Raw genomic sequence first — 19,357 nt, forward strand, 5'->3', positions numbered from 1 at the left:
TGTTGTACAGTGAAGTTGAATATTTGGTCATTTATTTACTTATTACATTTATATGCCCAACTCTCAGTGTTTCTGGGTGGTTTACAAATTCTTAAAAACAAAACAAATAAAAAGAACAAAGACAGCCGAAATAACAAACCCAAATGGGAACAAGAAAAAAAAGTGTTTGTGTGTTTGTGTGTGTGGGGGGGGAGGGAGTTGAATTAATCAAAGGTTGCCCAAAGAGCCTGATCTTCAGAGCTCTTCACAACACCATCAGCATCCGAATCTCTGTGGAATCTCTGATTCAGTGCTATCTGAATCTCTGGGGAACATCCTTTCAGAGGGCAACCACTGCTACACAGAAGGTATGTTTCCAGGATCCTGAGCGATGCCATTGTTTAATCAAAGGAACCCAGAGTGTGCCAATACCAAATGAACAAAGACAGGATATCTTAAACCAGTGGTGGCAAACCTATGGCATGGGTGCCAGAGGCGGCACACAGAGCCCTCTCTGTGGGCACCTGCACCATGTCCCAGAGGTGACAACTGTCCCTCTTCAACCAGCCGCCTACTAACTCGCCGAGGTCCCACGTGGCTGAATGCATCCTGACACGGCTGGTTTCCCTCGCCCCCATTCCATCCCTCCTGGCCTCGCATGCTCTCCTTTTCCCAGGCACGACCCACTGCATCATCTCAGCTGTTGGCCTACCATTCATCTCGGAGGCAGCTTCTTTGAACTGCTGGCGATGGGCTGCAGAGCCCCAGAGTGTGTCTGTTGAGGGGCCGGCAGGCTATGGCTACTGATGGACACCGTTGGCCCCCATGCACTCGCCTCTGTGTGCGAGGGCCGATGGTGTCAGGCAGCAGCTGCCCCAGCCCTTGCCTTGCCCCATGGCAATGGCACCCCCATTCTGCCTCGCCTCACCCCACAGGATGAGTCTCCTGCCTACCTCCCCACCTGCCAGAGACCTCCTGGAGCTCTCCCAACCCTGCCCAACCCCACAGGTGTCCCTTCCCATGAGCAACATTTAGGTGACCACACCCACCTTGGCCACACCCATCCAATCTTCCATGACCACCACAGCCACACCCACCCAGTGGGCCATGCCCACCTGGCATCCAGTGATAAGTGGGTTTTGGGTTGCAGTTTGGGCACTCGGTCTCTAAAAGGTTCGCCACCACTGTCTTAAACCATTTCAAAATTCAATTAAAATCTGTTTCTGGATGGTGCAGCAAAGAAATCAACCTGAGCAGTTTTAAAAAGGATTAGGAAAAACAAAAAGGAAATTAATTGTTCAATATTATCTCTTAACACAAGAAACAACAGTGGTGGCCCCAGAGCTCCTGATTAATTACCTTGAGATCCAGAATATTGAAGTAGGCAAGGCTTTGGTCTTATTTAAAACCGCAATTATACACTCTTTTAAAATGAACATAGCCAAGTGCCTTCAGCCTTTCAGAACGTTGCCTAAAGATGCCAGCTCCTTGATAAGTGTCTGTCACACTAATAGCAGCAAGAGTACACATAAAACCTAACCAACTGGAGGAAGAAGTAAAAATGACCCCAAATATTTTTAAGAATGACTTTTTTGTCAGCTGTAAAAGGGGATTGTTAATTTTATTATGATATTAGATATAATAGCAATTGCAGATAAGAATAACATGGACTGGCTATCCTAAAAACTAGCATTCATTCTTGGAGCAAAGCATGCTGCAATTCTATTATACCATTTATAGTAACTGGCTACCAGTTATTGTAAAGGATAGCAGATGTCCATAATAAAATACTGTACGCATAGAGTTCAATATAATACTACTGAAAAGAGCATAAATAGAAGGCCACAGTAGTGTCAATAGTCAGAGAAAAACAGTTCTGTATTTTACACACAAGAAAAATAACTTTTTTTTGAAAATTAGAAAACTTTCAGTTATGTGATATGCTTCATTTAAGAGTATTTTTGTGTGGATACATTTTTATAGAAGAAAATCTGGTAATGTTTGCAATACAGGTTTCTCAGAACAAGACATATAGCATGGAAAAAACAGATTAAATATATGGGTCTCTTTTCTAATTATATAGTTATATGAGAAGAAAACCACGAAACTCCCTTACTTTCATTTAATTTTTACATATTTATATACTATCCTCAGATTATGCACAGCCAAAAATGTATATGGATATAGAATTATAAAAAAAATAATACAATACTCATCAGCTTTAAGTTTATTTCCATTTTTATAATGAAAAAGGGAATTTATAGAAAATGAGTAATCTTTTAATGAAAGATAAAGCTGAATAATATACTGTATGAAGAGCCCTGCTGGATCATATGCCAGTTAGTCCCAAATAATGTACACAAATACATCTGAAAAGCTCACAGACTTCAATATGGGTATCATACATTTTTAAAATGAAATTTTAAATAGAATCGGAGTGATGGTAGCGTTTATTACAGAGTTTTCTATACTTATAAGAAAAAAGGTGCAAAAGATAAGTGAAAAAATATTGAAGTGTTACTAAAGAGAGACTGTTATTTCAGCACCTATTATATTGCATGATCAAAAAATGATTTGAAGCATATTGTATCTTTTATTACTTTTTCATTTTGTACACTTAACTGTATCAAAGCATATTAATATGTCTCATTTTAAACGGGTAATTTCCCATTTAATTCTTAGTCTCAGATGTATAACTAGTTGTTTATATCCATATTTAGCAATAATATTTCCATAATAATTTGACTTGCAAACACCCAACAAAAGGAACAAGCATAGGTAAAGAAAACACTTTATTGAAATTGACTGTGAAAACTTGATAATGCATATGTGAAAACACAATCTTAGGGTTACACTTTCCTTTAAGTTGAGGGTGGGAAAGCTAGAGCAATAGATTATAATCCCAAGTAAAGATACAGATACAAGTATTGTTGCTCAGGCCTTACATTCTCTAGAGGAGTGCTGTTTGATTACTTTAATAAAAACCAATTCATGCCTGAACTGGATTAATCCATAGAATCTGTCTGTCTATCTAATCTGTCATCTATTATCTATCATCTATCAAAATAATATAGCAATAGCATTTAGGCTTAAATACCCACCCCATAGCGCAGACATGTCAAACACAAGGCCCGGGGGCCGGATCCGGCCCGCGAAGTGGTTTCATGCGGCCCGCAAAGCCATCCTGGAAACAGTGAGGGAACGGCCCCCACTGCCTTGGCTCTGGCCCAGAGACCCTCCTTCTGCCAGAGACCCCCAGATCTGTCCCACTCCTGCCCAGGCCCCCATAGGCACCCTTGATGCGAACGATGTAGAGCTGGCCACGCCCACCCAGTAGACCATACACACTCTAGCCACGCCCACCCAGTAGGCCATGCCCACCCAGGCCACACCCACCCGGCCCCTTGGGGGCAACCGCAGTGCTGATGCGGCCCTCAATGAAATTGAGTTTGACACCCCTGCCATAGCGCTTTCCAGCACTATCTGGGTGGTTTACAATGTAAGCATTATTTGCATATTGCCCTCAATAATCTGGATCCTCATTTTACCAACCTCAGAAGGCTGAGTCAACCTTGAGCTGTGTCAGGATCAAACTCCAGGCTGCCAGCAAAGTTTACCTACAATACTGCACTTTCACCACTTTGTACATCTATCATCCATCAATCTATCATAATGTAATGAACTTATCAAATTTAAAATGGCAACTCAAATGGTCCTTTGAGTTGAACAGTACAACCTGCTGAAAGGTTTGCTGTATAATTCTTCTTTTACTAGTTTGGAGTAGGAGTTTCACAGTTTTATATGTACTATTGCTGTGTGTTGTATAAAAATAAGTACTGATCAGGTACTGGTTAAACATTAGCCTTCTCCCAAAAAGTTTTCAAGTAAGATTAATCAATATCATTTCTGTACTTTGAAGCTTACCTGACAGATGTGTTAAAGAATAGTCTGCCTTCAATCTAGGGTACATTTTTAAATTGCCATTCAACACTTCCTCCTTTGCCCCAAACACTCCCCAAGAGAGTGAAAAAAGGTACAATAGTATTTTCATCAAAACTAGACAACCCCATATGCTTTCAGTTTTCCAGCAACACTTTCTTCCCATTCTTAAAAAACTGCATTTTCTTCCATCCCTTAGCCTTTTTATCAGCTCAAGAAAATGATTCTTTGTTTCTTCCAAAGCGCTCTGATATTCCAGCACAATAATTAAACTACCCTCTCACAAATGAAAAAAACACATGAAAAAAACCTGCCACTGTCAGTGGGTTTATCTTTTACTTTCTGGACAAAAGAGATGACTTGGCATACATTCATAATAGAATTTATGGAAAAATGTTTTGTAAGTTGTTTTACTGTGTCTGTTAAGCTGTGGAAATAATTAAAAAGATAGTACAGATTGAATTCAGTTTTATTTAAACACTTCTACAGGGATGACAACAGGCCAGTTGGGTGCAAAAGCTTAATGAAGCCTTTCCCTGCCTCTCATAATCTGCCATCTGAAATGGGTGCTTCTAATGATAGCTCTGCCCTAATAAATCCACATCAAATGAATCCAGTGAAATACACAATCTTCAGAACTTTCACAACCTCTCTTCTACTAGACGAGTTGCTCTATTCCTTCTGAATTCACTACAAATGTATGAATGTTAACTTCAACATTCTGAGGACCCAGATTGTTGGGGGCAATTAAGCTGACTTTGTAATAATGCCGCTTGGGGTGTGTGTGTGAAAGCCCTAATAAGCAGGCATATACATAGAATGAAGGCTACTGCTAAGCTTGTAAGCCGCCCTGAGTCTTCGGAGAAGGGCGGGATATAAATGGAATAAAAAATAAAAAATAATTAAATAAAACAATTTGTAGACAGTGGGAATTGTAGTCCACAATCCTGAAATCATAGGGATTGAAAAGGCTGAATGATACCTAGAAGCTGAAGAAAGAGACAGAAACCAGTCAGATTGTCTATTCTGTAGAATTAGGTTCAACCGTTTGTGACTACGTATGCCATATTGAAAAGAAAGAAAGGCAGGTCAGTCAAAATATTCTTCACATAGAGTCTTTTTCTATATATATAATATATACAGTACATACACACAACTTCCCTTCCCTGTTATGAGTCCATATGATATTTGTTTTGAAAACTGTCATGAATTATTTCAGTGTTTGTTGTGATTGGGTTTTGTTTTCAGGAAACAAGCCATACTAATGGGCATATGCATACCCACTTCAGCAAATGTTGCAAGTTCAAATAAAGGCTAATCTAGCAATTCTTGAAAACCCAAACCTGTATGTTATTTGGAAAATGGTGTATGATAGACTAACTATCCTAGTTAGCATTATTTTTTGGCATCTCATCTTGTTATTACAGGTTTTTTTTGTTTTCTTTCCGAAATAATCAGGCAAATCCTACTTATTTTATTTTTATTCAAAATACATACTTACAAAATACATACAGTTTTATTGACAAGATTTTTCAGAAGTGGTTTGTCATTGCTTTTTTCCTAAGGCTGAGAGAAATTGACTGGCCCAAGGTCAGCCAGCTGGCTTTGTGCCTAAAGCAAAACTTTGGGTCTTCCCACTTCTAGCCTGGTGCCTTAACCACTACATCAAAGTGGCTTACTGTCTCATAATAGGGATTCTCATTCTCTATTCACTAATCAACCCTTTCTCAAGCAGGATAAATTTTATGTTGCAGCATTGTTTTTTTAAAGCAAAACGTGAAGATCCATTAACCATAGCTTGGTACAAAACAGGAGACCTAAATTGTATTTGTATTTAATTTCAGAGCTGGAGAGAAGGCATAGCTTTTCTTAACAAAATTTCATTTCTTGTTATAACAGGCTTAATTCATTTTAATAGGATAATTTAAGGTACTGTGCATGCAAGTGGGATAATTTTTGTGCTGATATTGTTAAACTCAAAATCAGAAACTTTTGCTAATTTATTCTAAACTGCTCAAATGTATTAGTAGATCCTAACTTACTATCTGCTTTGCCAAAATCAGGAGAAATGAGTTTTAAGGCAAGTTATGTTGGTTCTACTTCTGATTAATCTAGAAAGAGAATGGTAAAGATGATTCTGTTCTTAGTTACCTGAACAGTGTGCTAATTCATACATATGTATTTCCAGGGCTTTTTTTTCTCATAGAACGCTCAGAACAGAGTTCCGGCACCTTTTTTGGATGGAACCTTGTAGGGTAGGCAAGGCGGGTTGTATGATGTGTGTGAGTTCTGGCACCTTTTTCTTTTACAAAAAAAAGCACTGCGTATTTCTCTTGCTACTTTCTTTGGGGGAAGCAACATACATAAAGCGTAAAAAAAAGTAAGAGCAAAACTAAGAATACACCAAAACAGGTGCTATAGATTAGTTAGCCCATCTCGTATCTTGGCATATTGTTGCAAAACACTTTTGATTTCACCATTTTCAGGCATAAGTTTGCATACTATATTTGTCCTTTAAATGTCTTCTCTCTGTTTAGGAAGTTATGAATTAAATAATTATGCTAACTGATGGTACTATAATTGTATCAATCTCACTGTGTATAAACTAAATTGTTTTCAAAAATGACTCAATTTTAATTTGTCAGTTTTGAAAAATTGATTTTGCAAAAGGAATATTGGAAAGGTTGGACATGTTTTCGGGATCCAAAAATCAGAAGCATGCACATATTTTCCCTGGTTCTGCTTCATCTTTGAATAGCATGGTAAGGACCATGCTAAGAACTAGTGAACAGATCAGAATAATTGTGACTAATAAATGTATTTTTTTTGTGCCTTAAAAAATATCCAGCATTCAATGCAACTTTCAAAAGACCTCATGATTTCTTTCTGGTAGGCACTGTTGCCAATAGAGTTCATAGCTGCTCTTAAATTTAATACACTGTATCATTGCTGTTATGTACTTGGCTCATAGTAATACCACGTGGGTTGCTGGAGCTAACGGCTCTCCAGCAACCCAGACTACAAGTCTCCAGCGCTACAATTGGCTATCCCTAGACGGAAATGGTTGCTTGAAACCTATTGGCTGCCATCTAGGGGCTAGACTATATATTGCGGCTAGTTGCAGCCATTTGCTCAGTACAGATTCTGCACAAAATAAAATATGAGTTTCCCTGTACTCAGCTACCTCGTCTTCATTCCTGCACCAAAGAACCTGCTATTTAACACTGGTGACGAGGATGGGATCCTGCTTCACTAAAAAAAGAGTTGAAATCTATGAGGGGAAGACAGTGCACACCGGAGGGAAAAGGCATTTTCTTCCCCCCTCTCTCAAGGTCGGCTAGCAAGCTATGCTAGCGACCTCGTGCTCAGTGGACTCATTCCCTGAGCTTGGAAAGCAGGCTTCGGAAAGAAATGCAGGAACCAGCAAAGAAAGAATGTCGAAGGTCGGAAAACTTTGGGAATTCAACGTGAAGCACCCAGAGGAATGGCCATCATATTTATCCCAGGTAGAGAACTACCTCAGGCCTAATCAGATCACGGAAGAAGGACTGAAGGCCGCAACGCTACTCTGCGTGTGCGGCCCAGCAACCTTTGATTTGGCCAAGAACCTTTTCGTGCCAACACTGATTGAAGCGGTCTCCTACGTAGACCTCAAAAAGAAGCTAACTGGACATTTCCAGCCCAAGATGTCTGAAATGGCTTGGTGGCTCAAGTTCTACCAAAGAGTGCAGCAACTGGGGGAATCAGCTTTGGAATTCATAGCGGGCCTGAGGCAGGCCACACGCCTTTGCAAATTTTCTAATTTAGAAGAGCGACTACGAGACCAGCTCATCTGTGGCCTACGAGACCAAACGCTTCAGCAGAGACTCTTTGCTAGACCAAACTTAACGTTTTCTGAAGCACAAGCACAAGACAAAGTGATAGCCGATGAAGCTGCCAGGGGTGCAGTTCAAACAGTACAGCCCGCCAAAATGACAAAGTTTGAAGAAACGGTCCACCTTGAGGACACCAAATGCACCGTAGAATCTTCTGAGGAAGAAGAACCTGAAATCAACAGACTCCAAAAGCAACCCAACGCACAACACCGCAACAGCCAGCAGCGAGAGGACAGTTACAAGGCAGTTCTCTTACCATGATGTAAGGGGTGCGGCGGCAACCATTTTCGTGCCAAGTGCAGAGCTTGCGGAAGGACAGGCCACATCGCAGTGGTTTGCAGAGCCCAACAGAGAGACCAGCCACTCAAACACCAGTCAGAAGAACTGACTAGGAGAGGTACTGGGGCCCAGGGTCCAGTGAGTGTGGGGTTTTTCAGAAGCCGTAGAAGCGTGTGCCGCACCGGGGCTCGACGCCTCCTCAAACCCAAACTTAAGCTCTTGGTAGAGCTACAAGGAGTTCCATGTAAGATGGAATTGGACTCTGGCTCTGCAGTCTCAATTATTTCTCACAACACTTTTAACTTCGTGTGTAGGTGCAGTAACAATTGGGCCAAACTAAGACCCTCAGATATAATCCTAACTGATTTTCAAAATGCTCATGTTAAAGTTAAGGGAGAAGCCACTTTGATGGTAAAATTTAAGGGGTTTTTGGGGCACCTGGATGCAATAGTAGTAGGGGGCCAGAGAACAAGTCTCAATGGACTCAATTGGTTTGATGCCTTAGGTGTGCAGATTACTGGTATAAACCGGACACAAACTGCAGACCTCGTGTCAGTATGCTAGGACTATGCAGATGTTTTTGATTCAACCCTAGGAACATACACAGGCCCACCTATCTCATTTAAACTAGATCCCAACGTAGTTCCAATCAGGGTTAAGCCTCATAGGGTCCCCTTTGCCTTAAAACATAAAATTGATTCAGAAATTGATAAGCTTGTAGAACAGGGCGTATTACAGCCTGTTGATGGTGGGGAGTGGGAAACTCCTAAAGTCACTCCACTTAAAGCCAATGGGGAAATTTGCATTTGCGCTGACTATAAATGCACACTAAATAAAGCCCTCAAGCAACACGCTTACCCGGTCCCAGTGGTCAACCACATTTTAGCCTCCTTGCAAGGGGGTACTATACTGCTCAAAAAAATAAAGGGAACAGAAAATAAGACATCCTACTATTAAATACAGTACATTGTGTTGTTTAAGTGTTCCCTTTATTTTTTTGAGCCCTATATTTTTGCTAAACTTGATTTAGCACAGGCTATCAGCAACTGCCGGTTGATGAGGTCACAGCGGCGGCTCAGATGATTGTGACTCATAGGGGGGCTTTCAAAGTTAAATGCTTAAATTTGGAGTCAGTGTTGCACCGGGCATTTTCCAGGTAATCATGGAGTGTACACTTAAGGGTATTCAGGGCGTCTGCCCTTATTTTGATGATGTTCTCATTGCAGGGGAATCCCCTAAAGTGTTAGCCAGTAGGCTCAGGGCTGTTTTGCAGAGGCTTCACGAAGCAGGCCTCAAATTTAAAAAAAGCAAGTGTAGTATTGGGGTTCCTTCAACAGAATTCCTGGGTTTCTGAATTGATGCTAACGGCATTTACCCTGCTGATTTTAAAGTGAAGGCCATTAAAATGGCTCTTAGGCCCAAATTCAAAGGAGAGCTACAAGCATTCTTGGGCCTCCTAAACTTCTACCACACATTTCTACCTCATAAGGCTGCACTAGCAGAGCCCTTCCACAGGCTTCTAGATAAGAAAGCTCCATGGAAATGGACTAACCTACGTGAAAAAAGTTTCCAGGACTTAAAAGCACTATTATCAGAAAAGTCCACTGTAACTCACTACAAAGAGTCTAAACCAGTATGTCTTGCATGTGATGCATCTCCCTATGGGGTGGGGGCAGTTTTAAGCCACATAGAAAAAAATGGAACAAAGGTTCCTATAGCATTTTACTCAAGGACATTGTCCTCTGCTGAGCGCAACTATACTCAGATTGACAAAGAGGCCCTAGCCATCATTGCTGGAATTAAAAAAAAATCCATGACTATTTATATGGCAGGGACTTCATGGTCTTTACAGACCACAAACCTCTGTTGGGACTTTTCACAACAGACAAACAAACCCCCCATATACTTTCTCCAAGAATGCTGAGATGGTCTATTTTTCTATCTACATACACTTTTAAATTGATTCACAAACCGGGCAAAGAAATGGTCCATGCTGATGGCCTCAGCAGACTACCACTGCCACTAATGGAACCAGATCCGGCTCCAGCTGCTAGAATACTGTCCATACAGGACATACCTGAATTTCCCCTCCATGTGGGGGACATTGCTGCTGAAACTGCCACAGATAAAATACTTAGTAGAGTATTGTCATGGGTATACATGGGCTGGTTGGATAAAAGCCCAGGTTCTGAATTTCAGAACTATTTTGTCAGAAGGCATGAGTTATCTGCCCACAAGGGGTGCATTTTATGGGGAAACAGAGTCATAATTCCCACTTCCCTAAGAGACAGGGTTTTACAGTCATTACATGAAGGCCATCCAGGCATTGTCAGAATGAGAGCTTTAGCTAGAAGCTACCTTTGGTGGCCTGGCCTTGATGACATTGAGGCACAAGTCCATGGTTGTTATACATGCCTGCAATCTAGGCCTGAAATGCCACAGGCTCCAATTCACAGGTGGGAGGAAACGCACACTCCATGGTCTAGGATTCACATAGACTACACTGGGCCCTTTCAGGGACAGCTCTTCCTTATAGTAGTGGATAGCCACTCCAAATGGCTGGAAGTAATTCCAGTTCCTAACATGACTGCTGCTAGGACCATCAAGGTGCTAAGAAAACTCTTTGCCACACATGGGTTGCCAGATGTCTTAGTTTCAGACAATGGGGCCCAATTCACTGCTGCTGAATTTCAGGCCTTCCTTAGAGCTAATCTCATCAGACATGCAACGTCTGCGCCTTTTCATCTGTCTTCTAATGGTCAAGCTGAATGCATGGTGAGGACAATGAAGGAACCACTCAAGCGCATTGTCACAGGTGACTGGCATCACAGATTGGCAGATTTTCTACTCTGCCAGCATTCTACGCCCTGCACTGCTACAGGCAAAAGTCCTGCAGAACTACATTGGGGGAGGTGTTTGATCACTAAACTGGACAGGTTGCATCCAGATAGAATGGCAGCAGAAGCCTCTCGACCAAAACCCCCGAGGGGGCTGCACATGGGCGATTGAGTTTGGGCCAGGAACTATGGTCATGGGAATCTGTGGGTTCCTGGTCAAATTACCAAAGCATCCAGACCCCTGTCTTATGAAGTGGGGTTGGAGGGAGGGCGAGTTGTCAGATGACACATTGATCAGCTCAGGAAATGGTTTTCAGAATGGCCACTAAGTGAGGACTGCATCATAAGTCCCTCCCAAGGTCCTCAACCTTGCAGCCAAGCCAGTCCTCACATGGACTCTCAGGACTTTTCCTTCATAACTGAAGTGGAACCAGCGGGAGAAGTGGGGAGTCCTGGAATGCAACATAGATCCCCTGAAGGAGTAAGCCATCTGAACTTCAGCAACCGCTGCACCTGTCTGCTGATCAGTCTGACTCTGGGGTGGGCCAACCTGGAGAGGCCAGCCAGAGAGCATCTAATCCCCCTGACTCAGGAGCACAAAGGAACACAAGTCTACCCAGCCCACTGGGTAAGCTAGTAGACCACAAAGTGATGGGGACTCCGAGACGTTCCACTAGGGCACACAAGCCTCTTTCATATCTTGCTGATTACGTTGTAAAATAAAGAGCTATAATATTGTTGTATTGCTGTATGCCACTATACTACAGAAACTAGTGCTATGTTGTAACTGTCTAAGTGTGCTATCCATGAAGCCTATTCATTCAGACATTGTTTAATCTCGTTGTAACCTATATGTTTTTTTTGTTCTATTACTTTTATTTTAGTGTGTTTTGATAATGACTCTTGATAATTGCATTGAGACTAACTTGTGTTAATATTGTCTGATCTAAGAGGGGAGGGGTGTAATGTACTGGGCTCATAGTAATACCATGTGGGTTGCTGGAGCAGCTAACGGCTCTCCAGCAACCCAGACTACAAGTCTCCAGCGCTACAATTGGCTATCCCTAGGTGGCAATGGTTGCTTCAAACCTATTGGCTGCTGCCTAGGGGCTAGACCATATATTGCAGCTAGTTGCAGCCATTTGCTTAGTACAGATTCTGCACAAAATAAAATATGAGTTTCCCTGTACTCAGCTACCTCGTCTTCATTCTTGCGCCAAAGAACCCGCTATTTAACAATTGCTATATATTGTCTATTTCTCTACTAATTCTTATTAAGGTTCTTTATCATTCCCTATTTTCCTGTTGTTCCTGGCTTTTTCCACCTTTTCCAGCTCTGAACCAAATTCTGATTTATAATCTTGTTGAAATTTAATAGGATCACTTCCAAGTTACAGCAATGTGCATGTAAAATGTGCCCGAGATAAGCTTTCCATTACAATATAGTTAAACTGGAAGAGAATATTTAAAAAATATTCTAGAACTAGATCCCAAAATACTATGAGCAGCATTTTTCATTTCTTTCTTCTAAAAGATTAACAGTTAGTTTATATTTAGCAACAGAATGATTTTTTTTAAGTCTGCACTACTTGAGAGGCCTATTGAAGGAAAGCAAACAACATTCACATTGATTTGTAGACCATGGAAATAAACGATGGTCATTAAATATTCACAACTAGATTCTCCTTTTACATGGCTGGTGTTTCTAATGTCAATTTCTGTTTACTCTCAGTGAGCATTCTACACTAATGGAAACTGAAGCTCTTACATATCTCTATTCATCTGCACAACACTATTGGACAGGAAAGGGAAACAAATATTAGGTATCAGTATTCAATACTATATGCTTTCAGATTGATTTGCCATGGTATTTCTTGTATTTAGTCCCTGACCTAAAATTTATTACTGTGTACGGAATTCAGATCAACGTGCAATGGTTTTATGAACCACTGAAAACCACTGAAAATAGGCTATATAATATTAAAAACACATGCACTACATCATTAAAACATTGCATAGCTTCACTGGATTTGTTGGTTTAAGGAAAGAGAACACTGTTTACCATTTTGAACCAAGTCTTACTGACATTCAACTGTCTGCCATTTTAAGTAATAGGCAGCCCATTTGTAAGTATGAGTTGTCCATAAATTGAATGTTCGTAAGCCAGGTATATCATATTAGCCTGTATATCATATTATATTTGGTTGTTCTAGTGTTATTTCCAGGCTTTCATGGCAAGCCATATGTTCTATCCATACATTGAACTATGGAGTCCTTGGTGCTCTCTGAGCTTGGTTGTTTATCTGGATACATTTTATTACCCAGCTAGGTAACAACCTCAATGTACTTTGTATTTTTATTATATGCTCTTATATGCTTTCTAAAGATTTCGAGATTTAGTTAAAATCTGGGGCTAATTGCTGTCAAATACAGTAAATACAGAAAATGCAGTATACATGTTCTCTCCCTTCTACATATAGTTTCATCTAGAATTAGTTTTACAGAATTTATTTTGAATTACTGATATTAAGCAATTGTCACCAATAAGCATTTTGCAAGCTACCAAAGCTGTATAGACCATTGACTTAAATATGTATGGTTATATTGTAGTTATTTATGTTATTTATATTATATTGTAGTTTATGTTATACTGCATTTTTTATAAATCAGTCTCATAGCTAAGCAATGATTTCATTTAATGTTTTCCACCAATAGTGATTCCTTTTTGTTTGATTTAAAGATCAGCTCTCTCTCTCTCTCCTTGTTCTTGTTTCAGATTCTATTGGTGGGCCCTTTCCTGCTTCCTCTCATCGATGCCATCACAAGCAAAAGCAATCTCTACCCATCTCACAGTGTGGCACTCTCTCTGTCAGCCCACTGCTTTTCCATCCTCACACCAAGGGGTCACAGATCATTATGGATACCACTCAGAAAGTGGTCAAGCGACAGGCAAGTTTCTGCAATGCCATCACCTTCAGCAACAGGCCAATAGTCATCTATGAGCAAATCAGGCTTAAGGTGAGTTGGTGCTTCTTTCCACTTTCTGTTTTTTTAACACAAAATTTGGCACACTACCTACTCAATAACATATTCCCTGGGATTAAATTCAAACATGAAGAGGAAACAGACAACAGACTCTCATTCCTCGACATAAACATAAGGAGTCTAGACAGTGGAGAACTAGAAATCCTTGTCTGCCGCAAACTCCCACACATAGACCAGGTCCTCAACTTCACAAGCAATCACCCCACTGCACACAAAAGAAGCTTCTTCAGAATGGCCAGGATACACAGCTGCACCACAACAGTAAGAAAAACAGAATAGAAACGCTGCTTGACGTCTTTCTCCATAACGGCTATCCAAAAAACTTTGTATTCCGATTCACAGCACTCAAACCACAACACAACACACAGCCAAGTACCATGAAAAAACTAACCATGCCATACTCAAAAAGGGTGTCATAAATGACAGCAGAATTCTCCAACTCCTAGGAATAGCAATAGCTGACAAACCCACAGCTACCATCCACCAGGAATTATCCAGAACCAAAGACAAGATACAGAAGGATGAAAAAAAAAGTAATTTACAAAAGCAACTGTAACCATTGCAACCAATTCTATGTGGGACAAACATCACATCAGTTAAAAACCAGGATTGATGAACACCAGCTGGCAGTCAAACGCCACAAATCCTTAATCTCTACCCACACCACAGTGACACCAAACAGCACGAGTTCAATTGAAGCAATACAAAAATAATTGCTTACTACCCACCACGCTCGTGAGTTCATTGAAGCCTGGCACTCCACAAGCAATTCCATTGACACACACATCGACCTACAACCAGCCTATCAACTCCTCAGAATCCAAATCAACTGCACAGCCAACCAGAGACAGCATCGACCCTCAGCCAACCCACACAAGCCCTCCCACCAGCAGTTCACCTCCTAAGGACCCTGACCTGATATAACCAACCCCTTACAAGTCCCATCACAAGACTCACTGATGACTCACACCTGACCTAAGACCCATCATAAGACTCTCATTCGACACATCCACACCTGAAGCCCTTATAAACAGAAGAACACTGACACTGACATCCCCTAAACTCCACTGAAGATGTTACCTAGCGTGGTAATAAAATGTTTAGAAAGCAACCCACAAGCTTGGGGAATAAACCTTTCCCCTCATCCTATACCCAAGCTACAGTGGTTAGAATGCAGTATTGCAGGGTAATTCTGCTGACTGCCAGTAGTTTGATCCTCATCGTTTCAAGGTTGACAGCCTTCCAACCTTCCGAGGTCAGTAAAATGAGGACCCAGATTGTTCAGGGCAGTATGCTGACTCTGTAAAATGCTTAGAGAGGGCTGTAAAGCACTGTGAAGTGGCCTATAAGTCTAAGTCTAAGTGCTATTGCTATTGCATCCTGGTCACCTTGCGGTTTGACTGCAATGTGCACTTCATGGGGCTGCCCTTGAAAACCACCTAGAACTTCAACTAATTCAGAATGCAGCAATGGAGACAGTAACAAGCTGTGCTTAGTATGCCCATGTAACACCTCTGCTTTGTGAGCTGCTCTGGTTGCCAGCTTGCTTCTAAGTATGATTGATTGTAGCCTATAATGCCCGACATGCAGTGGTGGGATTCAGCAGGTTTGCACCAGTTCGGCAGAACCAGTAGCTAAGTTTTTGTTGCCCAGGCCCAGAATGGACTTCTGGAAGTGGCATCCACACAGAGAATCGGTTGTTCACATACTTATTCCTTTCAAAAACATCTCTCATAACATACTATATTCATATTTTCACACATGCAAGGACAGTTTCTTCCTCCATATATATCTACCATCAGATTGTGTTAAACTTCCTTATCCATTCATATTCCTAATCCTATGTACTATATACCTAATAAAAATGCAAAGTAATTATATTGATCCTGTTATGTTTCTCCCCTTTTAGATCACCAAGAAGCAGTGTTGTTGGAGTGGAGCTCTTCGACTGGGATTTACATCCAAGGATCCCTCTAGGATTAACCCAGAAACTCTGCCCAAGTATGCATGCCCAGATCTGGTTTCTCAAAGTGGATTTTGGGCAAAGGCCCTTCCAGAAGAATTTGCAAATGAGGGAAATATCATAGCATTCTGGGTGGATAAAAAGGGACGTGTATTTTATCGTGTTAATGATTCTGCTGCAATGTTGTTCTTCAGTGGGGTAAGGACAACTGAACCATTGTGGGCTTTGATTGATGTCTATGGACTCACTCGTGGAGTGCAACTATTAGGTAGGTATATATCTGAAAAAATATGGCATTGTTACAAGTTGCTACAGTATGTCCTTGTATTCTTGAGAAAAAATACTTTTAATTCTTGCCTTATCTGAATTAGTAATGACTCTCCAGTGGCATTTCTACTAATGTGAGTTTCTGAAACAGTATAGCTATCCATGCATTTTTATCTCTTGAATTTTTTTTCTAACTCCATCTCCTGTTATGCTTATCTTTTAGTCACTGTTTCTTGTTCTTGTTCCAAAGGTCAAGAAGATTAAGAGCCATAGAGCAAGAGTGTCAGTACATTTTAAAATTGTTTGTTTTGGGTATAAACTGTTAATGAGCTAAGGACTCAACTGGCCTGATAAACTTTATAGAGAGTTATTGCAGGCTTTTTGTATTTTACTGTCATTTTGACTTTTTAATCTGCGCAAAGCCACTTCCATATGGTAGATATGGAGTATGTCCCTGATTGGACAATTACCTCAGAATTGGAGGCGAAAGCTTTTAACTTAAGTAACTAGAAAACTGTAAAATGGTCTTTTATTAAAAAAAAATCCAAGTGGCAAAGTAGGTAGCTCAATAATAGAAAAATATTGTGTGTGTTTGTGTGTATGTGTTTGTGTATGAAACAATTTGTGTCAGGTTTCTAAATAGGATATTCTGCATGTCAAAAAAATAACTGCCAAGGCATTCAGAAGCTTCATCAGGCCATCTTGAAGGAAAGGTGAAGAAATAAGATAAGATTGTTTCTGTCTTTGTGCAGTAGCTAATCAAACTAAAGTGGGTTGCCTAAAACAATGTAAAACACAGCATGCAAACTGGACTACAGCACTTGAGCCAGCATAAGCCAGAAAGCATTATTGTCATCTTGGAATAGGAAAATACAGGCAGGCATCTTATTTAGGATGAGTTGGAGGTGAATAGAAGGCAACATCATTTATTCCTGCCCTCCAGAAATGGTTGGTGGCCCAAACTCATGTGAGGCAAATATGGCCAATGTCATCCCAAAATAATCCCAAGGGCAGGTTCTGTCACTGAAGAAAACATAATCTGATGTCTGGTCTGCATGTCAGTCTCTTTAAAGTTAATGGTAGAAGACTTTCATATTATCTTTATTGCATATTATTTTCTGCATGCAAAATTTGTGCTCTTTCATTGATATATAAAAATATATCATTATATAATACATAAGGTCAAAAGGTAAAGGTTCCCCTGCACATGCGTGCTCATCGTTTCTGACTCTAGGGGCCGGTGCTCATCTCCGTTTCATGTGGCTGGCATGACTAGACGCCAAAGGCACACGGAACGCTGTTACCTTCCCACCGGAGTGGTCCCTATTTTTCTACTTGCACTTTTATGTGCTTTAGAACTGCTAGGTTGGCAGAAGCTGGGATAAGTAACAGGTACTCACTCTGTTACATGGCACTCGGGATTCAACCTGCCAAACTGCCGACCATCTGATCAACAAGCTCAGTGTCCTAACCCACTGAGCCACCATGTCCCTATATAATACATAATAACTCCATTCAAGATCAAGCAAACATTTCCAGGATTGGAAGCCCGACATTACTATGAAAATAAATATTAATAAAATATGTTTCATTATGACAGACCATTAGTGCATATTTTAAAGTATGGAATGTATTTTGTTCATTCCCCATGTCTTGCATATCTCTGTTACAACTGGTATAGGGAAATTAATATCAGGCTGTACTCAAAAGAAGAATTAATTGGTTATTGTTTTATATAAATGTTATATTGTAAGGGCAATTGCTGATGTTAAAACTACTGGTTTACAAAATTGAATCTGTTTATTGGACTCTGGAAAAAAATATTCTACTGCTTTATTGCACAGTAAAGGTATGGCAGGGACGCGGTGGCTCAGTGGGTTAGGACGCTGAGCTTGTCGATCAGAAGGTCGGCAGTTTGGCAGGTCGAATCCCGAGTGCCGCGTAACAGAGTGAGCGCCTGTTACTTGTCCCAGCTTCTGCCAACCTAGCAGTTCGAAAGCACGTAAAAATGCAAGTAGAAAAATAGGGACCACTACAGTGGGAAGGTAACAGCGTTCTGTGCACCTTTGGCATCTAGTCATGCCGGCCACATGACCACGGAGACGTCCTTGGACAAGTGCTGGCTCTTCGGCTTTGAAACGGAGATGAGCACTGGCCCCTAGAGTTGGAAACGACTAGCACACATGTGCAGGGGAACCTTTACCTTTAAAGGTATGGGAAACAGTGCTCCTTTAGTGAAAGTTGGGGTGGTGCTCCTTTGTGCACCTAAAGAAATGAATTCATATATATTAGGAAATTATATTATTTATTGTGTCTAACATGTTATTAGGCTATTTTCCATGCTATACAGAAGTGAACAGAGAAAGCGCATTGAATGATTTAGATTAAGTATTGTATTTGTAAAACAGATGACTGTTTGGGGACATAAAAATGTAGATTGAAAAAGTAAAGAGTAAGGTTAGAGAATTTAATGTAATGCCATTGTGTGAAATCCCAAAGAATGAGAGAAATCACAACTAATTTGTATTCATTTCCATAAAACATTTATTGTTCTGGTAAAGCACATAGTGACCCTGAATAGACAAAGCTCTGACCAGAAATGAAAGGAAATAAATTCAAAAATTGATATATAATACTTATTTTTATTTATTTATAAAATGTATTTGCTGCTCATCTCATATCCACCACTTAACAGTTATACTAGAAATCATTAGAATTTATTAGATTTTCCTGATTGTGTGGTTCTGTTAGATATATCAGAATTTCTTTTACATTACATTTTACAGCAATCTTTCAACCTTGATTTATATGTCATCAAGTCAGTGTTGCCTCTCAGTGAGTACATAAATTTTCTCCAGGACAATCTGTCCCTAACCTGGTCCTTAAAAGACTTCCAGTGAAGTGCCCATTGACAATATAACTGAGTCTATCCACCTTGCCTTTGGCTTTCTTCTTTTCCTCTTTCCTTCCATTTTTTCCAGCATCAAAGCCTTTTTCAGAGAACTAGGTCTTTGCATAATGTGTCCAAAACAAGATAAAATGAGCCTGCTAATTAGTGCTTCAAGTGAGAACTCTGATTTGATTTGGGTTTTTTTTGATAGATTTGTTTTCTTGGCTCTCTATGGTATTCTCTCAATCCCAAATTTCAAATGTGTCAATACTCTTTCTATCCT

The 19,357-nt window shown here is 40.5% G+C and overlaps 1 protein-coding gene across 2 annotated transcripts in view; it reads left to right on the plus strand.

Moving 5' to 3' along the window:
- NEURL1 (neuralized E3 ubiquitin protein ligase 1) overlaps positions 1-19,357 on the plus strand; it is a gene marked incomplete at both ends in the record, with an annotated part of 129,262 nt that overhangs the window by 75,051 nt on the left and 34,854 nt on the right. For both annotated transcript variants that reach the window (XM_083363760.1, XM_083363761.1), the window contains 2 exons: positions 13,686-13,927; positions 15,864-16,185. In XM_083363760.1, coding sequence (XP_083219886.1) covers positions 13,686-13,927; positions 15,864-16,185 — 564 coding nt within the window. The remainder of the gene's footprint in view (positions 1-13,685; positions 13,928-15,863; positions 16,186-19,357) is intronic.

Source organism: Vipera ursinii (genome assembly GCF_947247035.1).
Source record: "Vipera ursinii genome assembly, chromosome: 5".
NCBI classification, from domain to species: domain Eukaryota; kingdom Metazoa; phylum Chordata; class Lepidosauria; order Squamata; family Viperidae; genus Vipera; species Vipera ursinii.